The 16,567-nt window shown below is 43.8% G+C and overlaps 1 protein-coding gene across 8 annotated transcripts in view; it reads right to left on the bottom strand.

The window, feature by feature from the left end:
* The window catches only part of LOC103458078 (MAM domain-containing glycosylphosphatidylinositol anchor protein 2-like), a 209,606-nt gene that overhangs the window by 23,085 nt on the left and 169,954 nt on the right, over window positions 1-16,567 (bottom strand). For 6 of the 8 annotated variants that reach the window (XR_014085738.1, XR_532533.3, XM_008398631.3 and 3 more), the window contains 3 exons: window positions 14,187-14,364; window positions 11,033-11,053; window positions 6,664-6,819 (listed from right to left, as the gene is read on the bottom strand). Coding sequence is in view for 6 of the 8 variants with exons in the window: in XM_008398631.3 (XP_008396853.1) it covers window positions 6,664-6,819; window positions 11,033-11,053; window positions 14,187-14,364 (355 nt within the window). In the remaining 2 variants the exon portion in view is untranslated. Of the gene's footprint in view, window positions 1-6,663; window positions 6,820-10,771; window positions 11,054-14,186; window positions 14,365-16,567 lie in introns of those variants that run through there. The other 2 variants (XM_008398633.3, XM_008398638.3) reach the window with 2 other exon arrangements.

The raw sequence follows: 16,567 nt of genomic DNA, 5'->3' as shown, positions 1-16,567 counted from the left end.
GAAGCCAAGGATTAAACCTGAGCCTTGGTTTAATGACAGAACTCGTGCTGCAAGGAAGGAATGTCGCCGTGTTGAACGAAGGTGGAAAAAGGATAAACTGCAGGTTACTTTTCAGATTTTAAGACTGTTGGCGTCTCTACCAAAGCACAGTTAAAGAGGCAAAAACGGAATATTTGGCAAATATCATTTCCTCAAACAGCCAAAACCCACGTGTTTTATTTAACACCATTGACTCTGTGCTTAATATTCCACAGAATGCCTGTTTGGAAGCTTCTCCTGACGTGTGATTATTTTCTGCGTTTCTTTATTGAAAAGGTTGGTAGAACCAGGGCTCTTATCACAGCTCCTGACTCTGACCCCTCTGTTTCGGTCCCTTGCTCTGCTGCTTTCACTCAGTTTGAGCCTGTGACTGTTTCACTTTTAGAGGACGTGGTTGGCCACATTAAGCCATCAGGTTTCCCCCTGTGATCCTGTCCCTCCACCATTTTTTAAAGATATTTTATCTAGCATAGTGCAGCCTGTTCTTGCAATTATAAATAGCAGTCTGTCCTCAGGTGTGGTCCCTGCTAGTTTTAAACATGCAGTAGTGCAGCCACTGCTTAAAAAACCTGGCCTTGATCATACTGTTCTGGCAAATTATCGATCTATTTCAAAGCTGCCTTTTCTGTCTAAGGTTTTAGAAAAAATTGTGTACTGTCAGCTGACACAGTTTTTAGATGCTAATGGCATTCTGGAGGTTTTTCAGTCAGGTTTTAAAACTCTTCATAGCACAGAATCTGCTTTAATAAGAGTTTTTAATGACGTCCTTCTTGCATGTGATTCTGGTAACCATGTTGTTCTGATTTTACTTGACCTAACTGCTGCCTTTGATACAGTAGACCATGACATTTTAATATTGCGAATACACCACGCTGTAGGTATTGATGGCACTGGTCTTAAATGGTTCAGGTCTTACCTGGAGGACAGAACAATTTCAGTGAAAATTAGTGACTCTGAATCATCTGCTGCTTCAATGTCTTATGGTGTCCCACAGGTATCAATTCTGGGCCCTCTGCTTTTCTCTCTTTATTTACTGCCTCTGGGTTCTATACTTAGGAAATATGGGATCTCATTTCATTGTTACGCTGATGATTGTCAGATTTATTTGCCCCTGAAGCAGAAGGATGTCCATTCCATTCAACATCTCCTGGCATGTTGAATGCCAGGAGATGGCATTCAACATGCCATCTCCTGGCATGTTCGTTCCATCCCCTGGAACGAAGACCCCTGGATCTTCGTTCCAGGAGTCTTCTGGAACGAAGACCCCTATATGATGAATACAAACTTTGGACTTCGTTTTCCCTCGCCCGGACGCGGGTCACCTGGGCCCCACTCTGGAGCCAGGCCTGGAGGTGGGGCACGATGGCGAGCGCCTGGTGGCCGGGCTTTTACCCACGGAGCCCGGCCGGGCTCAGCCCGAAGAGGAGACGTGGGTCCCCCTTTCGATGGGCTCACCACCTGTCCGAGGGGCCAAAGGGGTCGGGTGCATTGTGCTATGGGCGGCAGCTGAGGCAGGGGACCCTGGCGGTCTGATCCTCGGCTGCAGAAGCTGGCTCTTGGGACGTGGAACGTCACCTCTCTGGTGGGGAAGGAGCCGGAGCTAGTGTGCGAGGCTGAGAGGTTCCGGCTAGAAATAGTCGGCCTCACCTCGACACATGGCTCTGGTTCTGGAACCAGTCTCCTTGAGAGGGGCTGGACGTACTTCCACTCTGGAGTTGCCCACGGTGAGAGGCGCCGGGCTGGAGTGGGCATACTTGTTGCCCCCCATTTTGGCGTCTATATGTTGGGGCTCACCCCGGTGAACGAGAGGGTAGCCTCCCTCCGCCTACGGGTGGGGGGACGGGTTCTGACTGTTTGTGCTTACGGGCCAAACGGCAGTTCAGATTACCCACCCTTCTTGGAGTCCTTAGAGGGGGTACTGGAGAGTGCCCCTCCTGGGGACTCCCTTGTTCTACTGGGAGACTTCAACGCTTACGTGGGCAATGACAGTGAGACCTGGAGAGGCGTGGTTGGGAGGAACGGCCCCCCCGATCTGAACACAAGTGGTGTTCTGTTGTTGGACTTCTGTGCTCGTCACGGATTGTCCATCACGAACACCATGTTCAGGCATAAGGGCGTCCATATGTGCACTTGGCACCAGGACGCCCTAGGCCGCAGTTCGATGATTGACTTTGTCATCGTCTCATCGGATTTGCGGCCGTATGTCTTGGACACTTGGGTGAAGAGAGGTGCGGAGCTGTCCACTGACCACTACCTGGTGACGAGTTGGCTCCGGTGGTGGGGGAGGAAACCGGTCAGACCTGGCAGGCCCAAACGTGTAGTGAGGGTCTGCTGGGAACGTCTGGCGGAGTCCCCTGTGAGACGGAGCTTCAACTCTCATCTCCGGCAGAACTTCGAACACGTTCCGGGGGAGGTGGGAGACATTGAGTCTGAGTGGACCATGTTCCGTACCTCCATTGCCGAGGCAGCCTATCGGAGCTGCGGCCGCAAGGTTGTTGGTGCCTGTCGCGGCGGCAACCCTCGAACCCGTTGGTGGACACCTTCGGTGAGGGATGCTGTCAAGCTGAAGAAGGAGTCCTACCGGGCCTTTTTGGCCTGTGGGACTCCAGAAGCAGCTGATGGGTACCGGCGGGCGAAACGGCATGCGGCTCGGGTTGTCGCTGAGGCAAAAACTCGGGCGTGGGAGGAGTTTGGAGAGGCCATGGAGACAGACTTCCGTACGGCTTCGAGGCGATTCTGGTCCACCATCCGGCGTCTCAGGAGGGGGAAGCAGTGCAGCACCAACACTGTTTATAGTGGGTATGGTGCGCTGCTGACCTCAACTCGGGACGTTGTGGGCCGGTGGGCGGAATACTTCGAAGACCTCCTCAATCCCACCAACATGCCTTCTGTTGAGGAAGCTGAGCATGGGGACACTGGGTTGTTCTCTCCAATCTCTGGGGACGAGGTCGCCGAGGTGGTCAAAAAGCTCCTCGGTGGCAGGGCCCCGGGGGTGGATGAGATCCGCCCGGAGTTCCTTAAGGCTCTGGAGGTTGCGGGGTTGTGTTGGCTAATGCGACTCTGCAATATCGCATGGACATCGGGGGCAGTTCCCCTGGACTGGCAGACTGGGGTGGTGGTCCCCCTGTTTAAAAAGGGGGACCGGAGGGTGTGCTCCAATTACAGGGGGATCACACTCTTAAGCCTCCCTGGTAAGGTCTATTCAGGGGTCCTGGAGAGGAGGGTCCGTCGGATAGTCGAACCTCAGATTCAGGAAGAGCAGTGTTGTTTTCGTCCTGGTCGTGGAACACTGGACCAGCTCTACACCCTCAGCAGGGTCCTGGAGGGTTCTGGGAGTTCGCCCAACCAGTCTACATGTGTTTTGTGGACTTGGAGAAGGCGTTCGACCGTGTCCCTCGGGGGGCTATGTGGGGGGTACTCCGGGAGGTATGGGGTACTGGGCCCTTTGACACGGGCTGTCAGGTCCCTGTATGACCGGTGTCAGAGTCTGGTCCGCATTGCCGGCAGTAAGTCGGGCTCGTTTCCGGTGAGAGTTGGACTCCGCCAAGGCTGCCCTTTGTCACCGATTCTGTTCATTACTTTTATGGACAGAATTTCTAGGCGCAGCCGAGGTGTTGAGGGGATCCGTTTTGGTGGCCTTAGGATCGCATCTCTGCTTTTTGCGGATGATGTGGTCCTGTTGGCTTCATCGGAACGTGATCTGCAGCTCTCACTGGAGCGGTTCGCAGCCGGGATGAGGCTCAGTGCCTCCAAATCCGAGGCCATGGTCTTGAGCCGGAAAAGGGCAGAGTGCCTTCTCCAGGTCAGGGGGGTCGTCCTGCCTCAAGTGGAGGAGTTTAAGTATCTGGGGATCTTGTTCACGAATGAGGGAAGAAGGGAGCGGGAGATCGACAGGCGGATTGGGGCAGCGTCTACTGTGAAGCGGGCGCTGTACCGGTCCGTCGTGGTGAAGAGAGAGCAGAGCCAAAAAGCGAAACTCTCGATTTACCGGTCGATCTACGTTCCCACCCTCGTCTATGGTCATGAGCTTTGGTCATGACCGAAAGAACAAGATCACGGGTACAAGCGGCCGAAATGGGTTTCCTCCGCAGGGTGGCTGGGCTCCCTTAGAGATAGGGTGATACGCTCGGTCATCCGGGAGGGACTAAGAGTAGAGCCGCTGCTCCTCCACGTCGAGAGGAGCCAGTTGAGGTGGCTCGGGCATCTGGTAAGGATGCCTCCTGGACGCCTCCCTGGTGAGGTGTTCCGGGCACTTTCCACCGGGAGGAGACCTCGGGGAAGACCCAGGACACCCTGGAGGGATTACGTCTCTCGGCTGGCTTGGGAACGCCTTGGGATTCCCCCGGAGGAGCTGGAAGAAGTGGCTGGGGAGAGGGAAGTCTGGGCCTCCCTTCTGAAGCTGCTGCCCCCGCGACCCGACCCCGGATAAGCGGAAGAAAATGGATGGATGGATGGATTTCCTGGCATGTCTAGGTGATATTAAAGCTTGGTTGGCCTTGAACTTTTATAATTTTAATGAAAACAAAACAGAGGTGATGGTGTTTGGACCCAGTGGCTCCTGTGAGTCCTCCTCTGTTGACCTGGATTAATTACACATTTATTTTTATATGGGCTCAGGTTTGACTACAGGTCAAGCTATCAAACTTCCACTCAAGTCCTGTCATTCTTGTGCTCTGTCCTAATCTCTATGAAATTGGAAGAAATTCTTCAACCAACCAACTAAGATCATTCCATTTCTCAGAATTGGTTAACTGCACACAGTTAACCATCAACTTACCTTTACTCTAACTACTCTCCATGTTCTGATGACCCACAGGACAAGAATCACACATCTCACAATTCATCTTTGTTCCAAAATAATTTCTTGGTCTCCTGTATGTGGGTCAAAAGACATGAACCCAGCATGATAAAAAGTTTGAGAATTGCAACCAGAAACTAGGCCCAAAAAATTCTGACATACAAAAATAAGTTTGTTTTGCAAGTAACTTTTTCACTTCGTGAGAAAAAATTTGTCATTTAAAATTGTCTTTTTTAAAACAAAAACGTTTTTTGTTTTAAAAAATCATTACAATTCAAAACGTTTTGACCACAATTTTATTTTTAATTGAGATTTTTTTTGATTGAATAATTGTGAAGCAAATTTCTTGAGGGCTGCCTGACACAGCAGAGAGCAAAGGGGCAGAGCTTGTTAAAATTTTCAGGCTACGTTCACAGTTTTGAAAAATTTACTTACTGCAGCCTTCACCTTTACCAGAATAATACCTCATTGAGATTAAAACCCTTTTACAGTTAAAAGACTTCAAGCTACAAAAAAAACAGGTGCATGTAATAAAATTGGCCTAGAGTTTAGATTTAAAATCACTAAACCAAAAGGAATTCAGTCCATCTAAAAGTTTCTTGTAACAAGCTCCAATATGGTAGAAGAATGAATGAAAGCCTTCTTGCACAATTCAGTCATGGCAAAAGGGACAGAAAAAAAGCACAAATTCTTTTGAGCGAAAAGTATGAGACAACAATTCTCCATGCAATTGCGTCCAAATATAGGTTGGCAGGAGTCCAAGTATTGCATGGTCCATAAAAATGGAACAATGGGAGCTCCTTCAGGTAGCCAGAACAGGCCATCCCACTATAAACCACAGTGATCTGTTGATATTTTGGAGTAGTTAATGAAGTTCAAAGAACAGCGCTAGGCAGAGTCAAGCATCTTAAGACATTGTGAAGGAGCAATCATATAAAATATCTCTATAGTCCAACACAGACAAACTTTTTTCAGTTCCAGAAAGTAATGGAATTAATATCCAGCTAATTTATACCATTTCCATCAGCGAGCGTCATTCTCTTACATTTCGCCTAAAGAATAGTCATGCTGAATTGAATTGAATTTATTATTTGTGCTGTCTCTCTTCCAGAAGCCGCTGATCCAGCTCCTGTTCACGTCTCCTGGATCACACATAATAATACTTCATTTTTGATTTTTTTTAAAATAACATCAAAATTATTAACTGACAGGACAAAATCTGTTCAGGATATGGCAAAATTAAAATAATTTGAATTATTTGAATTCAAATTATGAATACCTAAATACATTTAGGTATTTAAATGTATTTTAAATACATTTTAAACCATATTTATCAGCATTTCTTATGCGCATTTTGAAGTATTGTGTTAGAAAAGAGTAATGGAAATATCCAAATTTGAAATGACTTCTTTAATTTTTTTTAAATAAAAATAAGGGCTCGTTTTAGCTGGTTTTTGACTTTTCCAAAAGAGTTAATGGAAAAGAGGAGATGAAAACACATTTCCCGAATAAGTTCTGATGTACTGAACACTCCATTTACTGGTGTGTGTGTGTTCTAGTCATCAACAAGAGGAAGTTCATTTGTAGCACCATTCATGGCCTAAGATAGAAACATAGACTATAATCAAGACCTTCTCTTTCCAACTCAGCTCTCCTTCAACATGATAGACTAAGTTAAGGCACCATCTCCCACTCCAGTCTCAAGCAGACAAGTTTTTTCTGGGGTTAGGCATAAATTACTTACTAAAATAAATGGAAGTCAATACAAAGTTCTCAGATGGATAGAGAATCTATCTGTCTGTGTCTGTGTTTGTGTGCGTGTGTACCTTGACTTGAGCCGGTGTGGTCAGAGCTTGGTCCTGTATTCGCTGTGTTTGTTGTGCCCTCTTTGGTGCCACTCTGTCTTATCCAGTCAAACTCATCCGACTTGTCTTGAGAGAAAGAGCATAACGCCTCCTCCTCAAAACTACAGTGGAACTCCCCTAAACACACACAGACATACTCAAATATGATCCTAAAGAGTGAATAAACATGCTTTTTGTCACCTTCCTAAAATAATGTCACTTTTTGCCAAAAGTGATCCCTTTTAATTGCCAAAAAATCACTTTTTTTAAGAAAAAAAAATTCTTAGGCCATTTTCTTAGGAAGGTGACGTTTTTACAGGATGTATCTTTATGACAAATTATTCCCTCCTTGCACATTTCTTCTGAAGCTAAGGAAATATAAAGTTCCTTATTTTTTTATGGGAAGCAACTATCTAAATAACCAGGTCTTATGTTAAAGTAGAATGCAACCTAAGCTTAAAATTGGTGGGGGGGGGGGAAGGGGGGTCAAATAGTGGAGCCAGCTTGAGTGATCATGAAAGAATTCACTTGCCAAGGAAAGTTGAAAAGATGACAATACAGTTAAACTGAGACCCTAAAACACTACAATAAAGATTAGTGTAATAAAGTCTTTAACTAAAGTCCTAGACTTTTCACAATGCTGATGATTAATTTAATAACATAAACCCAGTATTGTAAATTAATTTATTAATGTGGCCAAATAGAATAGGGGTAGAATCAAACTGAGATGAATAATTTTGATAAATACATTAATAAGGACTATAATAAGAAGATGCCTTTTTTTCTTCTGGAAAAAAGTAATAAACCCTTCAAAATTAAAGAATACAAAGTTGGAAAATCAGGAAGGAGGAATATTTAAGTGTACCCCAAGATACAAAATTGTTGCTGCCGATTCCGATCTCCCATGAGGGGCTGATTACTGCCAATCATCGATACCGATCACATGGATTGTGTCATGTCGAGAAATCTGGTATGAGTATGTGAGATCTGTCCAGGTACACGCAGAAAAACGGGATAAAGGCCTGAGGAATAACAGTATACCCTGAATAATGATTAAATGATGATTATAAAGTGATAATACACATGCCAATGAAGAAATGTCTGTAATGAATGTTCAAAACATATATTCAGTACTTTTAATCAAAGAATGCTATAATGTATGCTCTGTACTTTGAATCAGCTGAAGGTTATAATGCTTTATGGAAATTGAGGTTAAACAACTTGATTGTTGTATGATACTCATTGATTATTAAGGAATAAAGATGATTAGTGGGGAAAGAACATACTGAGGTAAAAGGATAGAGTAAAGCATTGAATATGTTTGAACATGTTCTTTCAGCATTGGACATGTCTAAGCATGTCTGGAGCGATGGGTGAGGCTTAATCAGAAGCATATGGTCAACAGCAAGCGAGTAATAAGGAAGGAATGTGTCACGAGGGAGTTGGGGAGGATGGAACTCTCTACCGACAGTGAGACGCAAGGGGAGGGTTACGCAGCCTTGCCCCGAAGGCTGCCCTACGTTGAGAGGGTTTAAAAGGTGGAGCCCAGGAGAGAAACGGAGTTCTTCGTCCCAGGCGCAGAAGAGGAGTCAGCAAGGGAAGCAGGCTAAAGACCAGCGGAGGACCACGCCCGGAACCAAGGAAAAAGCTCAAAGACTTCACGCCGATAAGAAGGGACAAGTTCCACTGGCCACTACCTCCGGTTCCAGATCCGACCGACTCCTCTGCATCTACCCAACGCTCTCCAAATCACCGCAGCCGACTTGGAAAAGAGACGGAGGTCTTTTAAAGACAAAGAGTCTGCACGTTTAATGGAAAGCGTGAGTCTTCTCTCCGCTTCTCTTCAGTAAAGAGGACTTTGCTCCGGCTGGACAAAGACTCTGACCAAGGACATCTAAAAGATTACAGCTGCCGAGACCAAGAACCATCGGGTATGAGTTGACCAGCTTCCCCCAAAAGCCTTGCTCAGTGAATTTAGAGAAACAGGTTAGGCATGAGAACAAGGATAGGATGTGATTGATCCTAGTTGATTTCATTATAATATTGGTTTTTGCTTTTTATAATTCTTGGGAGTTTAATCTGTTGTCATATGCCCCTGCTAAAGCTTGCTTAATAAAATTGTAATTCTAAAATTCTAATGAGGAGTGTGAACAGTGAGTTTAATTGTGTCAGTCTTAATTATTGTTGGTTCTCCTAATTGTGGTAAAGTTAACATACATGATTCTAGAGATAGGGAGGCTTTGTGTTTTCCTCTGGTGAGTGTTAAAATAATGACCCTGGGACTTAAATCTAAGTCACTAAATTTAATCTAGCCGTTAACAAGTGCCGTTATTTTAGGAGAGGAGCTACCGTTAACAGGAGTGGTTGTAGGGGTTATGTCGCTGTGAGGGCTACTCAGCGGATTGCTCCTCAACTGTAAAGGGTCATAACTTCTGGATCGAAGGTAGTCAGAGCTAGACGAGTCCTTTCCGACCCCAGTTTAAACAGATAATTCTCCACAAACTATCTCTAGGGTAAGACTCGAGTTTCTGGGGGTTTTCCGGACCTGTTAGACAGAGAACTGGGCAGTAGTGAGTCCAAAGAGTTGTGAGGAGTGGGCGGGACTTACTATTGGGTAGTAACAGACAGTCATGATCCGTGTTTCTGTGTGTTTGTTTTTAGAGTTTTTTTCTGTGTGATCCTGTTCCCTGTGAGTCCTGTCTCTGCGTCTTCCCCGTTGATTGTTTCCCAGGTGTGTCTCGTTCCCTTGATTACCCCTGTGTGCATTTAGTCCCACCTGTTGTCTGTGTTCTTCGTTGGATCCTCGTCTAAGGTCGTGTGTACCAGTCTGTTTCCCTGTGTTCCTTGTGCTCCCCGTTGTTCTTTACCTGGACAATTATCATTAAATTCATCATCACCTCATAACCTGGGTCCCTGCGTTCACTCTCACCACCAACCATCACTTTATGACAGTAGGATACGACCATACAGAAGGTGAAAGACGCATGAGGCGGATTAGATGGTGGAGCCTGTGGCGGTGGTTCAGAGAAGTTCTGCTGGAGGAGTTCTGCTGTGGGGATCGCGGCTGGCGATCCCCCTGCCTGGAGTGGGGGCAAGCCGTCATCGCTGCCCTGAGCCGCCGGAGGTCCCGGCCCCTGGGCTCCGCCTGCAGCTGCCTCCGGTCCCTGCGCTGAGGCAGCGCAAGTCCCCGCTACCTCTGGTCCCCGCACCGAGGCGGCGTCTGTCTCCGCCCCCAGAGTTTCCCGTGCCCGCTGCCAATGAGCAGCCTCCAGAGTTCCCAGAGCTTCCAGAGTTTCCTGTGGCTCCGCCCCCAGAGTTTGCCGACGACCCCGAGCCCGCTGCGCAGCTTCCCAGTGCTCCTCCCGAGACTTCAGCCGGCCGTCCTGCCGGCCCTCCAGAACCTGCCGCTAGTGCGGCGTCTCCAGTGTCTGCTCCGTCCGAGCTCCCAGGGTCTGCAGCAGCCGGCGCTCCGCCCGACCCTCCAGTGCCTGCAGCAGCCGGCGCTCTGCCCCGTCCTCCGCAGCTCACGACCCCGAGCCTGCTGCGTCGCCGCCCTCCATGGCCCAAGCTCTGCCTCCTGCGCCGCCGCCCTGCGCGGCTCAAGCTCCGCCTCCGGCGTCGCCGCCCACCGCGGCTCAACCTCCGCCTCCGACGTCGCCGCCCTCTGCGGCCTCTGCTCCACCTCCGACGTCACCATCCACCGTACTGCCCACGTGAGCTTCACCTCCTGTGCCCGGTCCCCGGACTGTTTTCTTGTGTTGAGTTCCTGTTTGGATTTAGTTCTGTTTTCTGGACTTCTTACTCCAGGACAGACTTCTTTCTGTTTAACTCTGAGCTGTTACCAATTGTGAACTCAAAACAATGGTTTTATCAGATCGCTGCCCAAAAAGTTGTAAAAAAAACTTTTTTACAAGTTGCCTTTGGGTGCAACGTCACTGAGAAATTCAGACTTAATACTCTGTTGTCAGACAAATAGACGAGTATTCAAGAAATAAAGAAACCCATTGATTGGTTCTTAAGCATCAATGACACACCAGACATGGTAAGAGGTACAATTTGGGAAATGCAAAAAGCTCATTAACAGAGGCAGTTGATTTTGTGGGGTAATTTTATTAATAAAAGAAGGGATACATTTTTTACAATTATTAATGGGATTATGGAGTTTAGACGGGCAATATTTGATCTCTTGCATATAAAGAAAAAGTCAAACAGAACTCTCTTTGCTGTGAACATAAGACCTGGGCTGATGAGCGAAATGGCTCCAGGTGGGAGAGGAGAGAGCAGAAGGCAGATTGGGGACAGTGACAGAAACAGTTATTGCAAATGCTTGTTTTTGGGGACAGATACTTACTGAGATGTGGGTTAACAGGAGCTGCAGAAGAGCAGAAAAAAGTACAATCAGACAATCTGCATAGAACCAGAAACATTCAAATTAGTTTGGGATTTATTTTTTATTTTAATCTAACAACATTAACCCGTAAAATCCCAATTTTATTTCATGCAAAATAAATGCATGCATTTCAATCCTTGGCAACAAGGATTTCTATCCAACGTGTCACTGGGAACAATTCAACAAGTGTTGCCTGTGAGAAACTAAATTACACAAATTTGGCCTATTTACACATAGAAAAACATAAGAAAAATCATGACATGCATAACCTATTATAACAAAGAATGGTTACAAATGTGTTCAGAATATTTTAGATGCATAAAGATTCAATGCCACATCCTGCAGATGTCACTGTCTTAATGTGCCTGGTACCTTTGACCTCATTTGGTTATTTCATTAATGAGGCAAACTCAGGTGAAATGTTACGAAGAACAAATCTGCATCTGGGAGGACATTCTCCCTGACCTTGACCCTGTCCTTAAGCTACTTTCAGGCGTGGCGTCATCTTGTAGTGGTCATTTGGTGCATAGGCCACACTTTGTGGAAAAAAGTCGGCTTTTGCGAGGGAGGGCTTTTTTTTAATTGTGGGAATGACAGTGATGTAGAAGACATCATCTTTGTGTCCTTTCAGGTCTGGAAGATCTAAAACGACTGATGGTTTAAGCTGTGTGGGAACAGCAAAGCATATAGAATAAACAGGAAAACCACTGACACACAGCATAGAGCTGTCTATGTATAATGCTAGGGGCAACAATTGTTGCCACACTTACATTTACTCTTCTTATGATTAAAACATGAATGAAGGGATAATAATTTCTTTACATCTCAGTATCAGACCCTTTAAAGAACATATTTACAAAATATTTTTATTTATATTTGTTTATTTAAATATTTTACCGACTTCCTCTTGTTCAGGTTTGTGGGAGACATTTACCTCCAGCGTTACAAGCAGGAAGTAAAGAGGTCTGGCCATGTGACCTTTCACACTAGATACATGAAACTGATATTGCCTCGAGTAGACACCCTATTATTTTATTTTAAAATTTCAATTAGCAGCCAAAAGCCAAAACAATTCTTTTAGAGTTTCCAGCCAGAAGTTAGAAAAAATGTCTGGCAGCAATTGTTGTCAGTGGGATTAAGAAAGTCAAAACCTTCATTGCAAAAAATAGAGTTTTGTAATGATGTTTGCATTTACTCTCCATCACTATGCTTGTGTCTGTGCTCTGGCTTTCCAAGGTATATCACTTGCAAATAAGCATCAGAAAACCAACACATTTTCAATTTCTGTTAGCTTTCCGGACCTAATCTTCTAAAGCCTATAGAACCATGATCTGCAAAAAACACAAACAACCTTTTGTTTTCTCTCAGCTGGTCTTCTTTTCATAGGAGCTATAATTGGCCTGCTATTAACTTTTTACTATCAAGAACATGAACAAATTACAACATATGTAGACCAACATTTTCAACTAATCTTGGATTACTTAAAAATGTTAATTTAAGGTTTGGGAGCAGTGCTATGTCCAAAGCCACACCTCTAATTTCCCAAGTAGCCTATTTATACTCAGATCACCCATACTGCACATTCTGTTACATTACTGCAACCCCAACCATTTCACTTTATCTCCTTCATTCTTTCACCCTCTTTGCCTTTCCTTCTTGCCATCCTTCCATCCCATCAGCCTCATCCCATTTCCTTCCTTCCATTCAATAGTCCTCATTCTTGCCATCAAGTTCCATCTGGGTTGGTCCTGTGTGGACTTTTAAAAATATATGAAACCCATTTTCTTGAAGATTGAACTCCTACTCTGAGTCTTCATCTCCCAATCCATAGGCATTCTCCCCAGCTGACCAATTCTTTATTGTAGTTCATCCATCGCATTATCCACTTCCTGCAATAAACCTTTACTCTCATATCTTTGTGGTGTGGTCGTTGGTATTGAAAGTTACAAAGTGGCTTAAAGACAAAGTTAATATTTTGTGATATGGGCATCACAGAGTCCTGTTCTCAGTCTTATGGACAAGTAGTGGCAAAATTTGAAAAGATGTGTATGAGTAAGGCCTGTCAATTAGGAGGAATTGTCAAAGGAGGAATGAGCCAACCCTCCAGCAAACTATTGTGAGAAGCTTGGAAAGCCAAAAGGTTTGACCCAGGTCATACAGTTTAAAAGACAGTTATCCTTGATACAATTGTATATACACTTTTGAATTTAATGAAAAGAAAATGTGTAAGGAAAAGAATGTGTATGTTTTCTTTTTATTCAGTGTATGTAAATATCTGGTTTCAACTGTATGTATGATTGAATGTAATAGTTTTTTTCTGTAGAGTTCTTGAGACAACAGTTTTTGTGAATTGGCACTATAAACTGAATTGATTGCATCAGCAAAAGAATAAATAGCAAACTATAAATTTAGTGAGCCTGCTTTCATAAATATACAGCACATATGCTGATCATGCTCCTAAATACTGGCAGCACAATGTGTAAATAATTTGCAGACTGCGGGTGTTGGTTTTTGTATCTATATTTAGCACATTTGAAAAGGAGGTACAAACTGACATGCAAAGATGTCTATCACTGGCAATGAAATTGATGTTGTTTAGAGTAGACATCCTATTATTTTGTGGGTGTCTACCCATAGACACCTAAATGTCTATGGGTAGACACCCATTGTATCTGCTATTTAGAAGCATAGCTAAAATGTCAGAAGACTTTGCTTCTCAAACATTTGGAACATTTAAAGAATCTGATGCAAACACAAATATATCTTGATTTACAAGCTACTTCTGGCCTGTGAGTTTCGCTGCATTTGTGTGTGAATTTGAAACTCCCCTGACATCTCAATACACAAATGTCTTTTTTAAATAGATGATCAGCAACCAGTCAGATAGATTTCTTGCTTCGGCCAATCATATGAATGAACCCCAATTCATATGATTGGCCCTGATTGGCTGAAACTTATGTTTCATCCAATCACATCAACCCATTCCAACTGCGCTGTAGCGCTGAAATTTTCAGATTTTTAAAATGTTTTAAGATAGCAAAAAAATACTATCCGTAAAATGACATCAAACACAAAAATGTTGTTGTAATTAGCAATGTATAAGACAATAACGCACCGCTGTATGTGATTGTGCGTTCAGAAGCATCCCCCTCACCATATCGGGTGATGGGGGTGAGACGCACCAGGTAGGACTCAGGTTTGATCAGTTCTGTCAGGTTGTAAGTCAGCAGCTGCCCCTGTTGGATGGGTCCACCAATAGGAATCTCTTGCTCCCACCAGCGAGTCTGATCCATCTGAGACAAACACAGAAGTAGATGGAAAAAAATGTCATGACCTCAAAGAACTCTAGATGTAAAGAATTTCCCAATTCAATAGTTCTTGGTGCAATAACTTACAGTTACATCCATGATTTTTATCATAATTTTAGATAATAAAGATTTTAGATAATATTTTTATCATCTAAATGAAAAGCAAACAAAAAGCATTTAAATGTTAATAAAAACATTTGAGATGTTAACATAATTTTAGATGTTTTTAATCATCTAAAAATACCCAAAAATAAATATTTTTATTATCATCTAAGGTAGAACAGAGACAGCCCTAGATGCATTTAAGTTACAGATATCGGCTGCCACTTTCCCTCCTGACTTGTCCCTTCTTCTTCTCCTAAATTAAATTAAAGCTGCAGTATGCAACTTTTATGAAAAATATTTCAATATATATTTAAAACTGTCAGTATGTCATGACAGGATGGTATGAGGGATAATCTGTGAGAAAAAATTGGTTGTTTTTGATTGGAATGGTACATTACCTCAAACAGCAATAGCAGCTGAGGTAGGAGTTGGAGGAGATTGAACTTTTCACAGATCATCTGTCTCAGAACAAACTGTCACAACATGATGACAATTTTAACAAATATGGAAAAAAAATGTGGTTTGTTTATTAAAGTAACATACTGCAGCTTGAACAAAATACAACCCTGGAGCATTTTTTGAGAAGTCAGGATTGCTTCATATATATATATTGCACGTTGCCTGTGACTGTTGCTGGTGGGGAGAGACATGTAAATGAGCTAAAAATAATTTTGAAAAAAATTAAGCGACCTACTTGCATACAGTATGCAAATAGGTCGCTTGTACTTAATATTGTACAATAACTGAAAAGAAAATGTAACTTCTACCATGAACATAGATTACTACAAATTAACCCTTGTAATACTGCTACTTCAGGTGGGCACCAGAAGTAAGACCCATAATTGTTTCCACAGTAACCCTCTCAGGAGTTACTGTGGGATGTGCAGACGTTTGTCGTTTTTCTATGGGTGGCACAGGTTCCTAAAACCCATAGTAGGTACACAGGCACACCCATGTGCAGACGTTTCTCTGCACGTGACGTCATGCCTGGTGCAATGTGGGTATTGAGAACCATAGACATAAAAAAAGAGTAGGTGGTCATGGACCGCTCTTGACTATTGTGACGTGACGGAGGGCCGCCATCTTGGAGTAGTCGATGTTTGGCAGGCGCAATGAAACAAGTGATTCTTCATTAAAGGAGCAAGCGTAGATGCTGTGTTAAATTTGAAGTGTCTCCTAAACTGGCACCAAATTTTTAAAACAGAGCAAACTACTGGATTGTTTGTAAAGCCAGAGGGGTTGGATGTAATAGGGGAAGTGAGAAGAGCAATTAGTGAGGATTGGAAGCATGATTGTGCCTCCAACTTGCACCATGGGAAGTCCAAGGATCCAAACCAAAATGAAATTTTGTGAATATGGGCTGCCCAATAATACAGCTGGAAGTTTGGGAGTGACAATCCACTACTGAATTTGCATCTTTGAAGTGTGGATTTGCGGATTCTGGGTGATTTTCCACACCATAGGAAGCCAGAAATAACTTGATCTAACATTTTAAAGAAATGTTTTGGCAGAAACAGTGGAAGGCTATTGAACAAAAATAAGAATTTGGGTAGAACATTCATTTTAATTGCATTGATTCTGCCTATAAGCGAGAGAGGTAAACTATTCCATCTTTGGAGGTAAAATTTAATTTTAGAAATTAAAGGCAGAAAATTAGCAGCGAAAAGAGAGCTTAGTGATCTTGTTGCACTGACACCCAGGTACTTAAAACCAGAGCAGCTCAACTTAAATGGGATGTCAGAGTGTGAAAGCTTTAATGCAGCTGCGTTGATAGGATAGCATTCACTTTTAGCAATATTTACTCTATAACCAGAAAAAGACCCAAATCTCTGAAAAGCAGATAAAATTGATGAAATGGAAAGACTAGGATTTGAGACGTACAGCAATAAATCGTCAGCATAAAGAGATAGTTTAAATTCTGTACCTAATCGGGAAATTCCAGTAAAAGTGTAAGAGGTCCTTAAAAGATTGAGAGGCTCTATGGCCAGAGCAAACAATAGAGGGGATAACGGGCATCCCTGTCTAGTGCCACGGAAAAGTCTGAAAAAACTGGATTGTATACCATTGGAAGAGACACTAGCAT

This window comes from Poecilia reticulata, chromosome 22 (genome assembly GCF_904066995.2).
Source record: "Poecilia reticulata chromosome 22, P_reticulata-male-v2, whole genome shotgun sequence".
NCBI lineage: Eukaryota > Metazoa > Chordata > Actinopteri > Cyprinodontiformes > Poeciliidae > Poecilia > Poecilia reticulata.
The sequence above is the reverse complement of the archived record's forward strand: the minus strand, read 5'-3'. Positions and strand labels throughout refer to the sequence as shown.